The sequence below is a fragment of the Panthera uncia genome (genome assembly GCF_023721935.1).
Source record: "Panthera uncia isolate 11264 chromosome A3 unlocalized genomic scaffold, Puncia_PCG_1.0 HiC_scaffold_11, whole genome shotgun sequence".
Lineage (NCBI taxonomy): Eukaryota > Metazoa > Chordata > Mammalia > Carnivora > Felidae > Panthera > Panthera uncia.
Window position 1 is genome coordinate 17,649,883 of NW_026057578.1, and position 18,024 is coordinate 17,667,906.

At 40.1% G+C, this 18,024-nt stretch overlaps 1 protein-coding gene across 1 annotated transcript in view; it reads left to right on the forward strand.

Annotated features, from left to right (window-relative positions):
- Window positions 1-18,024, forward strand: part of PTPRT (protein tyrosine phosphatase receptor type T) — a 632,313-nt gene that overhangs the window by 524,805 nt on the left and 89,484 nt on the right. Inside the window, exon 11 of the mRNA XM_049650393.1 lies at window positions 2,727-3,000. Within this exon, the coding sequence (XP_049506350.1) occupies window positions 2,727-3,000 (274 nt within the window). The remainder of the gene's footprint in view (window positions 1-2,726; window positions 3,001-18,024) is intronic.

Genomic DNA, 18,024 nt, shown 5'->3' on the forward strand with positions numbered 1-18,024 from the left:
TCCAAGCCCAGTTCAGTCTTTTAGATCCTACTGCAAGCCTCCACACATGGACCCAAGAGACTGTTGCTCCTTCACTCTTCATTGCCTTTTGCCCTTTTCCTCATAGATTAGAGTTGCATGAGTCAGACCCTCAACAAGCAGTCCTGAGCACTCTAGCAAGATTCAGAGTTTTACTTGAGACTGCTGTTATATGTAAAGCAATGGAGGTCCTGAAAACTGTTATAGACACCCCTCCTTTAGGTTTGGGTCTTGGGTCTTGGTGATGTCTTTCAGAGACTGTTTTGAGCTTAGCTGTCTTGATAAACATAGTGGTTATACTGTTGAGAAGGACCCCAGAGTTGAGGAGGGAGTGTGCCCTGAAGTCATGATTTAATTTAGGCATTTATTGGCTTCAATTTTTTTAATACATACTTTTAGTGTTATTTATTTATTTATTTGTTTGTTTGTTTGTTTATTTTGAGAGAGGGGAGCACAACCAAGAGAGGGTCAGAGAGAGAAGGAGACAGAGAATCCCAAGCAGGCTCTGCACTGTCAGTGCAGATGTGGGGCTCGAACTCACAAACTGAGAGATCATGACTTGAGCCAAAATCAAGATTTGGAGGCTTAACTGACTGAGGCACCCAGGCACCCCAGACTTCAGTTTTATGAACACATATAGATGTCACACACACATATACTTTGGGGTGTTAGATGCACTCACATGTCATACACATTTAGGTGTCCACACACATTCATCTGAATGTCACACTCATTCAAAGAGTATATGTGTTCGCTCAGTTTTTAGACACCCAGGTCCTACAGATGCTCATTTGGACATTATTCACACTCAGATGTAGTCTGCCCTCCCAGAGAAGTGGCCGTATCCACTCACATGACACTCACCTGTACTCTAGGCTGCTGAGTTCTCATCCAGTTGTGCCCATCAGAGAGTACACATGCTCACTGAGCTATTGCTCTCCTCCACTCAAGGTATCACTGTCTTCCAAGTGTGGCAAACATTCACATGGTGTATTTTTTTTCCATCTGCATTGTTGACAATCCTCATGCTCAAGGAGATTCAGGGGAAGCCCTGCCATATTGTATCATGTTTCCTTGGGTTAGTCCCTCTATACCCTTTTATTTTAGTGAAATAGTCCTCTGCCTCTGTCCTTGTCCAAGTTATGTTTCTTAACCAAGTGTATTTAGATGGACGGCTTGATTGAAGGATGGTAGCGCTCACCGTGCTCCATTTTCATAAACCATGTGCTATCTCACTATGCCATCTTTAGAAGATTGGTTTGGGTGACTGCTGAAGTCACCTTTAATTCACAAAAATTTCCTGGGGGCACTCTTTGGGCAATTGATCTTTTGTCTTAGGTCATGAGTCCAGAGAGCTCTGCAAGAAAGATCTTCTAAAAGAAAAGTATTTACAGAGAGATACAAACTGTGGACATTCAAAGAGATAATAAAATGCCATCTAGATCCACCAACGTTTAGGGTAACTTTTATAAAAGGAGCCTACATATTTGGCCTATAGCTGGTATTCAATAAAGGCTCAGTCATCTCTCTTCACAGACTAGTACCTTCTGACTTCCTTCCAAGTTGAAGGGAATGGTACACGATCACTAGACAGGAGCTCAGAGTATTCACTGTTTATTTTGATTAGGGATTCTGTATCTAGTCATATTTAGTTTCATGCCTACTTTCAATTTTAACTCAATTTAATTTGGTTTACTTGAACAAGCATTCAGTGATGACTTTAGGGGTATCAGGTAACCTAGTGGGCAATGTGGGGTTGGGGTAAATGATGCAGAAATAACCAAGCCACAACTCCCACTGTCCAAAAAGGTAACAGTCTAACCAGAGAAACAGTCCTGTGCTCATATTCTTACAATCCCAAGAAGATATCCATTAGTGAGTTGTAGGGGAACTAAGGTGGGGGGAAACTCATTCAGAGTGGGAGGATCTAGACAGGCTTCATTGAGGAGATGAAAGATAGACTCAGCCTTTAGGGAAAGGCTTCCCCAGAGAGAAGTGGATAGAAGACATTGCATGTGGAGGAAACATGAACTGATGGAGTGAAATCCCAAGGATGTTTGTCTGGATCCACTGGAATGAGGGGTCCAAACTAAGAGTTTCCGAAAGACAGACTGGAAGCCAGGCACAAGTGTCCCCAGTGCCAGGATGAGGAGTTTAGATTATATCATTAGGATAACAGCTTATGAAAGAGTTTGAAGAGAGACCATGTTTATATGTTTAGGAAAATCAATGAGTTGACTAGTTTATCAGGTAAGTTAGAGGTAAAGAGACCAGTTGAATCCGGGAAGAGGTAGGGAAGTGCCCAACCTAAGCATTATCAATGAAGGAAGAAAAAGAGGTGGGGCAGATGCAGATTGCTGATGTCAACTGGGCTTTTTGTTTATAGGGGCAGAGTGAGATCTAAGGAGGTAGGAATTGAAAATGAGCCCCAGACTCAATATCTGGTCACTTGATGGCCAATGCTACCCTTCACTAAGGAAAGAAAGGTAGAAGGAGGAAGAGGCAGGTTTGTAGGGGTTGGGACCAAGTTACATTTTGGATATATCCAGTGTGAGCTGGCCTTGGGACATCTAAATGGAGATCTATTTCTACACAGCAGTGGGTTTATAATTCTAAAACTCAGGAGGGAGGTTCAGTTTTAGACAGAAATGGTAATAACAAGTGCATCCCTCCAGATCATTGCTCATCTGCTTCTCTTTCCTGTTCAGTGTTTATCAGCTGGTTGTCAAGGAGGAGCGACTTCAAAAATCACGGAGGGCAGCTGATATCATTGAGTGCTTTTCGGTGCCTGTGAGCTATAGGAATGCCTCCAGCCTTGATTCTCTACACTACTTTGCTGCTGAATTGAAGCCTGCCAACCTGCCTGTCACCCAGCCATTTACAGTGGGTGACAACAAGACATACAATGGATACTGGAACCCTCCTCTTTCCCCTCTGAAAAGCTACAGCATCTATTTCCAGGCACTCAGCAAAGCCAATGGAGTAAGTATGGCCCCATGAAGGCCATTTCTTGCCTTGATTGTATTTTCCTATTCTCAAATGAGAAGTAGCATGGCTTTAGAGCAGAGGTTGCCAAACTAAGGCCTGTGGACCAAATCCAGCCCCATGACTGACACACACACACACACACACACACACACACACACACACGCACACTTTTTTTTAAGTACAGCAGTGCCTTTCATTTACTTGGTCTAAGGCTGCTTTTGATGCTACACCAATACAGTTGAGTAGTTTAGACAGAGACTTTATGCCACATAAAGCCTAAAATATTTACTATATGACCCTTTACAGAAAAAATTTGCAAACCTCAATATTAAAAGATAAAAAAGTTCTTTCAAATAACCTTTGGGAACATTGCATGCCCATCTAACGATTAATTTCCTCATCCATAAAATACCTATCTGTTATTTATGAATGCATTAAGCATGTTGTAGTTAATCAGTGAATACTAACTCTTTTATTATTAGCAATAGAAAATTTTCACATTAGAAAATATTCTCTTCTCCCAAAGACAAGGGAAACTTTTTTAGTGTCAGATATTTCTTTGGTCAAGATGGGATACCAGTCATAACATCACAAAATCACGGGGCTGAAAAGGATGGGAAAGGTCACCAAATATCTACCTCTCTCCCCCTACACATAAAACAATCAACATTACAACATCACAGTTAACTGGTATTAGTGCTTATTCTTGAATATCTCTAATGACCAAGAACTCACTTCTTTATGTGGTAATTTTACCGATCTTTGGGGTGTCGGTGGCTCTAAGAAAGCCTTCTATTGTACTGCCTGAAATATGTTTATTTTTTTTTCATGTTTTTAATGTTTTTATTTATTTTTGAGACAGAGAGAGACAGAGCATGAGTGGAGGAGGGACAGGGAGAGAGGGAGACAGAATCTGAAGCAGGCTCCAGGCTCTGAGCTGTCAGCACAGAGCCCAACACGGGGCTCGAACTCACAGACTGTGAGATCATGACATGAGCTGAAGTCGGACGCTTAACCAACTGAGCCACCTAGGTGCCCCAAAATATGTTTCTTATTATAGGTTCTACCCAATGCTCTTGGCCCATACCCTTAGGTCCCAAGAGAACCAATGCAATCACCCTCTTAGGTGGTATTCTTTCAGTTACATAAGATCTTTCCTACCATCCACTTCCCCTCTGTTCAGATACACCCAGGTGGTCTTATTTTCTGCAAACTAAATATCTTTAGTTCCTCTTATGACACAAGTATTTCCCATTTTGCTTTTGTGGATATATCTCAGGTTGCCATATTTCACTCAACAAATATACAACAAATACTGATATAAGCTAAGCCCTATAGTTCATATTAAGATTACATAGTATGCGCAACCCTCCCCTCCCCTGCAAGACCTTTTCTTAACATAAGGGAGTCTGGTGTGTGCCATGTTCCATGGTATATCTGGAGAAGTGAGAAACTCACTGGAGGAAGGAAAGCTGAAACAAAAGCAAGATTTGGTGAAGTGTGTGCTGAACAGCCTCTGTAGGCTCTGGTGGCCGAGATAGAGAGTTTAGTCTGTCAGTGGCAGTCATTACCTTATGAGAAACCTGGATTGAGGAACTAATTAACATTTTAAATGTCCACATACCCATTTAAATTCCACACTGGTATTTCAGTTCTGCATTTATTACTTGCCCAAGCAACATTCCTCAGAGTCTAAAACTACAAAGAGAAGCTGCCAGACTGCCTTCCATCTGTCCATCTGGTATTTCCTCTGCATGAAGCACTCTGACGTATTGAGGAAGAAGACATAAAGATGGGCAGAAAGCATCTGGGGGCCCATCTTGTCTCTGTTTCTCTGCATCCCAGACTGGCCAGTTTGTTGGTCAAGCACAATTCTGAGAAGGTGTGGCTTTCTCTGCTCTTGGCGACATGTCAAGAGGTGCTGTTTGGGTTTCCATGCTGTGAAGAAGAGTAGCAGCTGTACTCAGTTCACTCTATATCACATTCCTACCATGACTCTAATAGAAACCCAGCTGGAGACCAAGTCTATAGAGACAAATGGACCCCAGGAGGAATTCCCCAACCCAAGTGTGGTTGGCCTTGAGTGGAACAAGCAGGTGAGGCAAGAGAACCGTGGGAGGTTTGGCTTTACAAACTTCACACAGTAGACTACTTCCTCAAGGAAGGAGGCTTGCCATTGGGAAAGAAGTCACCCCACTCTGAAGCTACCTCATCCAGGAAGTAGTTTCTACTACTGCTTCCGGATGAACAAGGCCATTTAATTACTTATGCCTTCCATACACCATGTGTGCTCCCGTTTTGGAACTAAGATTTGCAGGAAAGGAATTGGATGGGTGCTTATGCCAGGTGTCTTGAGGGAAACATAGAGGGACAGAGGAACAGGAGGAAACAGAAAAAGGAGCAGAGGAAGAGCTGTGGGAGCTGGATGCTCAGCATGTTGTATTTTTCTGACAAGGAAAAAACTACACACTATTTCAAATTACTGTATTTAGTATTAAGTTATACTGAAAAGAGTTAAGTTAAAGAGTCATAGGAGCAGAAAAGCCATTCTCAGTCTAACAAATCTCTGCCAGCCCCTCTCAGATTTCTCCATCTCATAAAGGGCAGCAGACAATGCAGTTAAGCCTGGAGGATTTTTGAGGAGAAAATGTTATAACCCACAAATTCTTTATCAGCCCAGTTGTTGTTCTTGTGTAAATACATCAGAAAGACATTCTCAGTATCCAGGGGCTCCCGCATGCTCTGCCTCTAATAAATCATTCAAAGAGCAATTGACCAAGCAATGAATCAAAATAAAGAAATCAAGAACAGAGAAATGTAGAATGAAAAGACCAACACTGAACTTGGAAATTAACTAAACATAGTGTTAATGCTAAATAATTGCTATAAATATGTTACAAAAGAGAAGGTTAATATAAAAAAGTAATTAAAGAGAAGATGTAAGGAATTAACAATTCTAATCAAGGTCTGTAATCTGCTGTTATGTCAACACAAACTGAGAAAGAGTTGGAGGATTGATGAGTGTAAATAAAAATCTGCCAATTTCCCCAATTTAGACAGGATGGAACAAATAGCAACTACTTTATTTTTGATACTGAGAATTTTTGAAAAGTAAATTTTTTTAAACATAAAGGCAGATTTCCAATCTAACCTTTAAAAAAACAGGAAACAACAATCTACAAAGAAAATGGGGAGAAGCAAAGGAAACTGTAAGTGATGAAACTGTAAGTGATGAAAATCAGCAACTATAAAGCAAGCCAGAAGACAAAAGTACCAGGTTTGATTCTTTTAAGTGGTTCTTTGTTCCCCTCTTTAAAGAGGAAAAAAATATCTTGGATCAAGCTATTTCCATATTACTAGAAGATTAAAACCAAACAAAGGATGAGGCCAAGTCACATTAAATTAAAACAAATTAAAGGAAAGCAAAAAATGGCCATTTGTTGCAGGATAGTCATTGGCCAGATTGAATAACTCACTGTCAATCAGTTTTATTGCTCCCAACCCTACCTGCAAGTTTCATCAGAATGGGGTAAGAAAATTTTAGGGTCCAGGTATATTTATTCTATGGATATTAAATAGAGTTTTTTTTTTTCAGTTCATCAGACTGGATAAATATCCAGCCTGTGCAATCAGACTACCTACACACAAAACCCTAATAACTCTGATTTTAAGTAAGCTATTAAAAATAGTTACATATGATTGATCAATTAATTAAGTAAACCTCTAGCAAGTGCATACCAAACGTCAAAAAAAGGCATTTCTTCACTCATTAAATGTTGACATAAGATCTGTGTTGAATATTAATGGGATGAGGATAAGGATATTCTGTAAATTCTACAGTAATCTACATAAATGTGGAAGTATTTTAATCCATCTCTGTAAACACAATGGAGAGCCCAAGTATGATGTACATCATGAGGCATGGTGCTCAGAGACCTTGCAGGTATTTTCCTGAAGTGTGGATTGTTGACAGGCACTTTTACTGGGAATTTTGATCAGATTAGTAATATCACATTTAGCCATTGATGCTTTCTTATGGAGAACAAGGGCAGTGTTGGCTGTTAGAGCACTGTCCTTGGTTCTGACTCCTCAGTGCCAGTCTTTCTTGTGAATCAAGCCATATTGTAACCATTTATTTTGGATATGGCTATATCATAGATCTATTATATCATTTTAGAACTGGGCAATTTTGCAGTGTCATCTAATGCAGACCAGCAGCCTACAAAGAAATCTCCAATAAGGTGTGCTTGGCAGGGCATTATAGAACCTCAGCTTGATCACTGCAATTCTCTGGAGGGAAAGAGTTGATTCCTTTGTGGAGCAGGTAAAATTATTAGAACTTTCTTCCTTCTATAAAGCCAAATTTGGTCTTCTTAACTCTGTACTCTTGGGCACTTGTATTTGTTTGAACAAATCAAATCTTTCTTCCCATGTCAGCCTCTTGGAGAAAATAAGACAGTACCAATTACCATCTTTGTTTGGTCACCCAGGCTATATCTTATTGATGTCTAACATGCAGTTACTTCTGTTTCTCACTTGGAATGATTTTCTCTATCTTCTTAATCCTATTTGTTCTGTACTTTCATAGACATACTCCTTTTTTCCAATGCCCTCCTTCAAAACGATACCTAGAACCTAGAATTGTACTTCAGAGATAGTTAGACCATGCCTGCTACATGTTCACTACCCCTCCTCTCCTTACCATTTTCTAAAACATTATTTCCCTAACATTCCAAGATATTTTTCTCACTTTGGAGCCCTTATGCAAGCTGTAATTCTACCTGTCTCTTCTCTTCATTCTTTGCAGAACTAATACCTTCTCATTTTTCAGGCCTCCTTTTCGATGTCCCATCCTCTGAGAACTTTGCATTTATATTTTCTAAGAGCTGTCCATGCCAGTACTCACTCACATGTTAACCTGTTCTTTTTTTTTTTTTTTATAACACTGAGCACACTTTTAATTGCACTTATTTTTGTGTAGTGCATGCCTTCATCCTTAAACTGAGAGCTACCGGAGGTAGCAGCTCTGTTTTGTTTGCCTCTGTATTCTCCATACTAAATACAATATTTAACACATAGTAGATACTTGATGATTGTTGCATGAGTAGATGAATGAGAGTATGAACTGTTTCGAACTGTTTCTTGTTTGTGAGTCTGTTTTCTTGCTTATGAAATCGAAATGGTAATATAAAACTCACACAGTCATTTTGAAGATTAAATGAGAAAAGATCTTGAATTCTGAAAGATACCAAGTAAGTGTCAGTGCAGTCTGAATTTCCAGTCTGTGAGGCATGAGAGATGTGGTTCTGAGCTATTTTCACCATAGACAGATGAGCCCCTGGAGGACCTTCCTTCCATCATAGCAGTAAGACTTTTCCCCAGCTGTCTCATTTCCCAAGCTCCAGGCTCCTGGGCAGCCTTGATTTCCTCCACATCTTCCAAATGGTACCCAGAGTAACTGTCTCAGTTGTAAACAGCAGGTGGGTGCAGTTTTGCATTGTTTTCTCCCCCACTCCTCCCAGAATGAGGTCTGCTGAATCTACTGTTCTCTGCATCCCCACCACCATTAGCCATAATTGTGAAGTTGAAAGGACCATAATTAACGGTTGGATGCAAAACAAGTGTGGCAAATTCATGCAAATATCCACCAGAAGCCACCTTTTCTTGGGCAGGGTTGTTGTGCATGTTATATTTATGCAGAGAGAAAACTCTTTCCTTGCCATATCTTTTTCATCATGTAGGAGCACATTTAACCTGGATGGTGCCTCTGCCAAATGGTGATCTAAATAAGAGGATTGGGAAGTACAGGGTGATTGTTCTCATTCTCTCGCTTTCTCTTCCAGCTCCTGAACTCAATTGCCTCTTGAGAGCAGTTGGAAGCCAGATGCTATTTTGAAGGGGTCCTCATGTTTGCAGTGTAATCACATTATAATAGTGAGGATTATCTAGGTAGAGTGTGGTTATGGAGAGTTCTGCGTTTCTGAATGTACTGGAAGGAGCTATATTTAGTTGTGTCCAAAAACTGTTAAAAGAATGTTTGTACGTGGATTGGTTTTCTGAGGCATGGTGGGGTGGAAAGAATTGAGAGGCAGTCATCAGACAGACTTGGCTTTGAATTTGGGCTCTTTCCAATGATGTGAACTTGTGCTGTTGCTTAACATCTCAAGATGAATGACCTACCTCCCCCCCCTCCCTGCCCAAGTTCTTTTCCTTTTTGCTGCTTTCCTGAAGCTCCTCTCCTGAGGCAGGGGAAGGTTGGAGCGTCCTTATCTAACCTCAGGAACTATGTCTATGTGGCAGCTGTTGACTGTCTTGACTCACCCATCACTTAATTGCTTCATAACCTCACTTCAGGCTTTATTTTTATTAGTTTAATGTTTCACACATGGTCCAAGTCTGACCTCTGTTCTTGTTGAATCTTGTGACATAATCGATTTTGCCTTTGGGGAGTGATCTTGCCCCTCCCAACCCCGTTTCCTGATTCTATTTCTTCTTTAGTGACTTCTCACTTGTCTCCTTTAGTGACTTCTCATTTGTCACGTGAGGAAAGCTCAGGTGGACCATGGAATGAGAAGATAGGGGAGGCCCAAGCTCAGATGGGTTAGGGTTAAGATCATACAGGGGTATGTCATGACTTGGGTTTTAGATATTCCAATCAGGGAATTTATAAGAAAACCCCTGTATTGGTTAGGACAAACTAATTTATGCTATACTAGCAAACAACCATGAAATATCCATGTATTATCAGAAAAAGAAATATTGTTCATTCCTTCTGCATGTCCAGAATGGGTCGGCAGAAGGACTCTGTTCATCATAGTCACTCAGGGGGCTGAGGCTAAGGGAAAGTCCATTTTGACATATGCTTACACAATCACCAAGGCAGAGGAAGAGAAATGTGGCAAAAGGGCACTCATTCTAAAAAATTTCCACACAAAATGATACCCAGCACTTGGACATTTCATTGGCCAGGGCTATTTATGCGGCCATGCTTAACTTCAAAAACAATGAGGCAGCTGATTCCAGCCAAGTGCCAAGAATGTGAACTTAAGGTATTTGAGAACATCCTTAATGACCACCACACTTCCTTATTATTGCCCATAATGAAACTTTTCCATAAAATTCCCATGATACGCTCAATCTTGAAGCACCTGTCCATTTCCTATTACAGATCCTGAGAACTTTCTATTATTGTGCTCCTACTGCATCCCAGACACTAAGAAGGTGCTATCACCTGTGCTACTTCCCAATTGGTCTCACAAAGCGACTCCATTTAAATCAGTGAATGAATAGACTGCCAGGAGCATCCAACAATCTCATAGAATCTCAGTTACTTCATACTGAAGAAGGGATTTTAGTAACAGCTTTCTCATTTTCTCTCCATCGATACATGGTAAAGAAATGTCTAATACTCCCTGTTGACACTGTTCCACTTTGAAAGGCAGTGGTTCTTCCAAGTCTACCATGAAGTATGGTTGAGAGGCCTCAGAAAACTTTAGATCTCTCCCACCCATCAATTGCTGCCAAAGTATCAGAAAACTGTGAACCGAAGACCTCCACGTATTATTTTACTGACTTGTTACCATAGTCCTACGTTAGGAACTTGTCTCTGGATTGTATCAGCTCTGCCGCAGCTGAGTGAAAGTAGAGAGGGAGACTGAAATGGACATTTGGAAGCCAGGGTTATCACCAAAACCTTTCTATAACCACTTTGGAAAGCTTAGGCCTGGTCAGTGCCCCTCCAAGTCCTGCTTTGTCACCAGAGCCTGCTTTGCCTGCCGCCATCAACCTGTCCAGTCCTCCTTCCCAATCCTCAGATCCTGGGGATCACCCAGCCTCCTGAGCATACCTACCTCTAAGCTCCTTTCTACTATGTGAGCCTTAGCACCTGCTCTTAAAAGTTCTGAACTTCTATTGAAGCCCTGTTGGGGCTCAAACTTCTCTTACTAAGTGAGAGAGAAATTCCCTGAGTGTCACCTTGTACAAATACCAAAATGAGCTCTCCCAGGTTGCTAATTTATTTTTTCACTCACTCCTAGTTCCTACAGATTTTATTATCATGGTATGAGACCTGAGGGACCAAGAACATTTTCCTTTCAACACAAAGATACTTTAGACTCATTTGGAAAAGGAAATGGAGGTTACCCAAATGTTGATAGCTGATAATCTTGTCAGTCCGGGTCTTGAGGCTCCAGCCCCCAGCCCTCAAAAGGCTCATGGAAATAGCAACCTAAGTTTCCACATAGCAGGGCTTTCTGCTTCCATCAGGCCCCTTGCAAACCAAGGGTCCTTATGAAGTTTGGTCCAATTGGCCTCCAAATGGTGAAAAAGTTGGGATACCACTGAATTTGGAAACTGGATCTATGACTTTAAAAACTGGCTCTGCTATTTTTCAGCTTCATGAAATGAATACCTGCCTACTAAACTTCAGTTTCCCCATCTGTCAAGTAGGGACAAGATATGCCCTCCCAAGCTCCCTGGAGTCTTTGTAAGGGATAAATAATAGATCGTGATAACTTTATTCATATTCCTAAGCACCTTTTGAATGAAGATATCACATATGCGTGTATGTGTTTGTGCATGCACACATGTGCAAATTCAGCATATGTGTATGTATGCATAATACACATATTTTAGCATGTGTATATAATTATGTGTGTATATATGTGAATACGTATGCATACTGACTTAATATAAATTTAAAATTAGCTCAAGAATCTTAGCAGAAGAAACGTTGTCATTACACTAGAGGCCTAACATAGGTGGTTAGTGAAATAGAACATTAGCTGTACCTCCTGAGCTTCCTGGAAGCAAAGGCAAAAAGGAATGTATGGCAGATTTGCAAAGCTTGTCTTCATGAAAAGAAGCATACATACTTTCCATGGGAGACTCTAGAAGGGAGATTTATCATGTATATTCTTACATAAGGGGCCCTGAGGAGATACTGGCCAATATCATACTATCTCTACTCCAACACTCAACACTGTCTCTACTCCAATACCATACTGTCTCTGCTTCCCAATCAACATTGTGATACAATATTAAATTGAACTTTAATGGAGTCATTTACACTCAGTGATTTTGTTTCTTGTGCTGTATAATAGCATTAATGCCATCAATTAATTCCATTAAATAAATTAATGGATCTCAAAGGTTTTTTTCCCTAGGCATTATTGATGAACATACCTGGTACAGAGTCTGTTGCATAGGTTGGCACTGACCATCCATGTGACCTTAGGAAAGTGATTTAGACTCTATGAATCAAGTTCTCATTCGGAAAATTTTTATGCCCATAGTATCAACTTTATCAAAATGTAAATATTAAATAAGAAGATGCATTAAAAATGCTTATCATGGTGCTTGGTTTGCAATAAACACTGAGTTAGTGTCAGCTATCATTACTAGAATGTCACAGGTGATATATATGAGGCAGAGTATAGAGGTGTACTAAGGAAAGGACACGAAAAATCAGAGGGTGCACAGGCTTTTGAAATCCATCAATCAAATTTGAATAGATGGGGAATAGGGTTCAGGAGGAGGTAATTAAGGGAGGAGAAACAAAATCAGTGAAGTCCAAAGTGTGCAAAGACACCAGTTGGCACACTGGATACATCGAGGAGACAGGAAGAGTGAGATTTCAAAGGGAGGTTAGAAATGTACTTACAGAGAAACAAGTGGGCAGTTCTGCAAGCCCTTCCTGGAAACTGAATGTTGGTCATGTTCCAACCTTTACATCATGTCCCCCAGATTTGCCCATTAACTCAATTTATTGGGCTGCAGAGTTGATGAGAGTCACATAAACCAAACCTACATGAGACTGGTGGAGATAGTAAGCAATGACTTCTTAAAAACTGAATTGTTCATTCCTCCCCTCCAAAAAGATCCCTGGGTCTTTCCTATCTTAGAAGTCTGGGTTGCCCAAGACATCTCACTTGCTGTATCCAGTTGCTCACCAAATGCTAATGGTTCGACACTCAAGTTTTCTTCAATCCACATATTCTTCTCATTTCCAGTGTCACCATCCTCATCCTAAATATCATCATCTTGTGCCTGGGAAACCTTAACAGCCTCCCAACTGGTCTTCCCACATCCGCTCTTCCTTGCCTCAAGCAAGTGTAAATTGCACAATTACACAGCAAGTGTAAATTCATACTGGATGTATCTTCATTTAACAGAGGAGCAAGCCAAGACTGAGGATGTGCCGAAGCACATTCCAGGAGCAAGAGACCGAGCTGGGTTTGAACATGAACATGTAAACATGCCATTAGGCAGCCTTATACATTTAGTGCCTTGATGCTGATTCATTACCCCACAAAGTGGAATCTGACTAGACTGAAATCAGCAGGGTCTCTAAAAGACCTCAGATCCCCCACACATCACATTTATCTCTTTCTCTGCCCAGATATGGCCAGCCTCAATCCCCTGCTTAATCTTGAAACACCTGCTGGCCCTGCCGTTAACATCAACAAATAATGAGGAGCTGTACTAATAACAATTATCATAATAAATTGGCCCTTGATTACATCTGTCACCTGAGAATTTCAAAGACTTTACAAACATCAATTAGTAATTACAGCTCAAAGGATCTCTCACAGAGAGCCGTGATCATTAAGGTCAGATAAGAGCTGTGCAGGGAGGCATGAAGGACGGCTCTAGCTTCTGTTGGTTTAGACCTGGGAGTTCCCAGTCCCTTGTGGAAGGTCTAACGCTCTCTCCATGAGGCCCAAGAACCACACTTTGGACATCCCAATTAGAGTATAATTCTGGTGTTGAGGAATGGGAAGCATGAAATGTAGTTTTAAAAGGGAGTGTATAGATTCTACGGTGCCCTTCTTACAACAGAAAAAGAAACTGTTGTCCAGAGTGGGGAAGTGATTTGCCCAAGGTCAGAGCCATGACTTGAACCCGGTCTCCCCCATTTATCTGCATTTGTTTATTCTGCAAAACTGTGTCATCATTGGCCATTCTCTCCTCTAAGGAGATGCTGCTGCTGATGGTGGTGGTGGTGGCAGCAAAAATCCAACAGCCATTTATTAAGGGCTTGCTCTGATCTGGTGGGGAGATACACAGGTAAACAGGTAAATAAGGTACAGTTCCTGCCCTGGAGAACGCACAGTACAGTGGGAAAGACAGTCATGCAAACAAATGTGTACAATAGGTTTATGTGTACAATAAACCATATCAGGGGTCTCATTGGTGGAGTACCCACTGTACCCCTGGAAGCCTGGAGATGGAGGGGATGAGAAGGTACTTAGGAAAAGTTTCATAGAAAAAAAAATGACAATTTATTTGAATTTTGAAGGTAAGTGGGTATTTCTCATGCAGACAATAGGTCAGAGGACTGAGCGTGTCCTATAGAGGAAGCATCTGAGCAGAGGCCCAAATTGTATCATTCCATGATTTGGGAAGATTTGATAGGATTGATTCTGAGATATAGATAGAAGGCCAGAGAGAGAAAGACAGGAAGCAGATAATGAGGGGTGGGAGGACTTAGCAGGCTATAGTTAAAAGCTTAGAATTTATTCTCTTTTAGATAGGGAACATGATTTTGTCAATAATCCCAGTATCAATTCATTATAATAATAAAGCCATGCACGTCTACTTCTTTGCATCTCTCAGGCACATGTGCATTCAAAATTTTGTTCAACCCAGTGAGATGTGCATTGGGTATTGCTACCATTCCATAGATGAGGACAGTGTGATTCAGAAAGATTAAGGAATTTGCCCAAGGGATTTGCCCAAGGGATTTACCCAAGTTCACTCAACCAGTGAAAAACAAAACTAGAATTTGAATGTCTAACATCCCCCATTTTTTATGGCATGATCCGTATGTGCCAGGTACTGTGCCATCAGTGAAAAGAATGAGCAAGTCTCTTGCCTTCATGGTCTTTCTTTATATCTGGTGGGAAGCATGGAAAGTTCATAAAAATTACAATTTCATGTAAGCATGGGTGAGAATAGAAAAGAATGATCTATGATAGAGGGTGAATGGAGAGTGTGGCAATTGAGTGGAACCATCAGGGAAGGCATCTTGAGGAAGTGACAGATACAAAACTCAAATGATCAGGACATGAAGATTATGAGATTCCAGGCAGAGGGAACAGCAAATGTAAAGGCCCTGAGGACGAAATGAATTGAGTAGGTTCAGGGATTGTAAACAAAAGCAATCTGCCTAGAGGGAGAAAGTAGTAAAAAGAAGAAATGGCAATGTTGGTTTATGCAGGGAAGTAACAATCAAGGGGAAGAGCTGGGGTTTTACCCTTAATCTACCAGGAATCCATTGGAGAGTTTAAATAGGGATTAGTGGGATCTGTCCTAGGCAGTTAAAAGATTACAGAGAGGCATGAATTATCAGGGTCAAGAAAGGCTGTAGGTAGAGTGGACAGAAAGCTATTGCAGCCATTTAGGAAAGAGATAATGGCTGTAGAGAAAGGTGGTGATAGCTGAGACAAAGAGAACACAATATATTCAGGATGTGGCAAAAAAAATATTCTCTCCCTTTAAGAAATTTGTTAATATGGAAAATTTCAAACTTGTACAAAAATAAAGAGTATCATAGACTCATTTCTGTATGCCCCTTATTTCAACAATGATCAACCCATTACCAGTCTTCTTTGATCTACCCCAATTCACTCCCTCTACTCTGGCAAATATTTTTGACTCCTTGTTTCAAAGTCATTTCAAACTTACAGAAAAGTGTCAAGAATAACATAAAGAGCTTTCATAGACCACCCTAGCTCCCTAATTGCTTACAGATTACCATATTTGCTTTACCATTCCATTCTCTCTCTCTGTCTCCCCAACTCTATCTATCAATCTGTCAGTCAGTGATCTGTCATCCCTTTACACCTAAATGCTTCAACATGCATTTCCAATACAGTACAATACAATTACCAGGAAATTAATGTTGATGTAATACCATTAGTCCCAGCTTTGCCACTTGACTCAATTATGTCCTTTATGTCAGATTTTTTTTGTTTTTGTTTTTTTAATCTGGCCCAGGATCACTTGTTACATTTAGTTGTCATGTCTCTTTAGATTCGTTATATCTCAGCCTTTCCTTGGCTCTCTTGACCTTGAGTCTTGAAAATTACGATAGGCCAGTTATTTTGCGGAATGTCCCCGTGTTGGGTTTGCTTGGGATTAGATTAAAGTTATGCCTTTTTTGGCAGGAATACTACAAAAGTGGTATTGAATTCTTCCCAGTGCATCATATCAGGAGGCACTTTATATCCATGTGTGCCATTACAGGTAATGTTAAAGTTGATCCTTAAAGTGTTCTCCACCAAGGTTTTCCTCACTGTAAAGTTACTGTTTCTTTTTAATGTATACATGTTTTGTGAGGATTTATTTCTACACTAGGTAAACATCCTGTTCTTCATTAAACTTTCTTCCCTTAGTTTTAGCATTTGTTGATGATTCTTGTCTGAATCAATTCTTGATAAGATGTTTGCCAAAGGATGTTTTTTCTCATTCCATGATAATTTATGTATTGGTTAACATCTATTGTGAGGATGGGCTCTCCTTTCTCCCTTGTTTTTAATATATTATTTATTTCTATTAGTGAAAACTCACAGATTCTGATTGTACTGAGTCCATGATAACCTATTGCCATTATTATTTATTTTTATGCTCAGATTGTCCCAGTCTTAGTGGGAGCCCCTTCTAGTCAGTTCCTATATCCCTTTTTTTTTAAGATATATTTTGCTGACTTATAGCCAGGTGAAAACTATGCATGTATCTTCTGATTTTTGTTTTTATGTACAGATGCATTTGCCAAAGTAGGATGGAACGAGTATATCTCATTTAACAGGTCATTAGTTTGATCTATTGATTTAAGCATTTAAGTAAGCAGTTTGTGGCTCTCATTTGTCTCTCTGTCCAGATCGTGCAAATATAAGAAGTATACCTTCAGAGAAGTACCTTTGTCCTTGTGATATGTCCCCATAAGTTCTTGGAAACTTTTTTTTATTTTTCTGGTACCATTTATTGTGCTTTTTGTGCACCAACTCCAATTCCTTTAATAGAGAATGGTACTTAGAAACCAAGATCTCAGAGCTGCTGAGTATTGTTGCTGATGGGTATTATTGCTTCTGGCTCTCACAGTGAAAACAAATACAAGATATACATGTACCTATATACTTTCCTATATCTATCTGCCTCTCTGACTGCCTAGCCAGTTAATAATAATCTCTGTATTAAAAACCAAGAGTTTATAATCATAGCCCTAATTCCAGTCTGACATCACAGGATTCATTTCAGTCTTCACCCCTCCCATATTTCAGCTCACTTCTCTGGCAGTGAGAAATTTTAATTATTCTCAACATGTTTCCTTATTCACTCAACCCTAGAATACCTAAAAATTATTTTCAGAATTACTAACCTATATCACTTTGTAAAACAAACCAATTAACTAGGATTTAACATAGACTTATAGATGGGCTGTACAAAATATTGTGTTCAGAGTTAGTTGGTTCTTTTTTCTTTCTCTAAGGTACGGTTGTTTATTGGGAATGTAGTTAGGTTTATTTGGTTATCTTTGTTACTAATTTTGGGTTCATTTTACCCATTTATTTTTTGAGACGGGGGGAGGAGCAGAGGGAGAGAGAGAATCTTGGGCAGGTTCCACGCCCAATGTGGGGCTTGATCTCACAAGTGTGAGATCATGACCTGAGCTGAAATCAAGAGTTGGCCACTTAACCAACTGAGCCACCCAGGTACCTGCCCCTTTCCCCATTCTTACTGCTTTTTTTTTTTTGGATATGTAAAACATTGCAACATGGTTCCAAAAGTGTAAGCTATACAAAAGAAGTGTATGCAGAAAGGTACATACCATTTCTTTCCCCCCCATTCCCACTATCCCCTGTGGGAAATCAGTGTCATTGGTTTCTTGTAAATTATTGGAAAAAATTAAGAAGTTCACATATATTTTATTTCCTCTTATAAAAAAGGTGACATACCATGGAGGCCTGAAAATCACTTTATATTATTTCATAGAGATCATTCTTTTTTGTAGCTTCA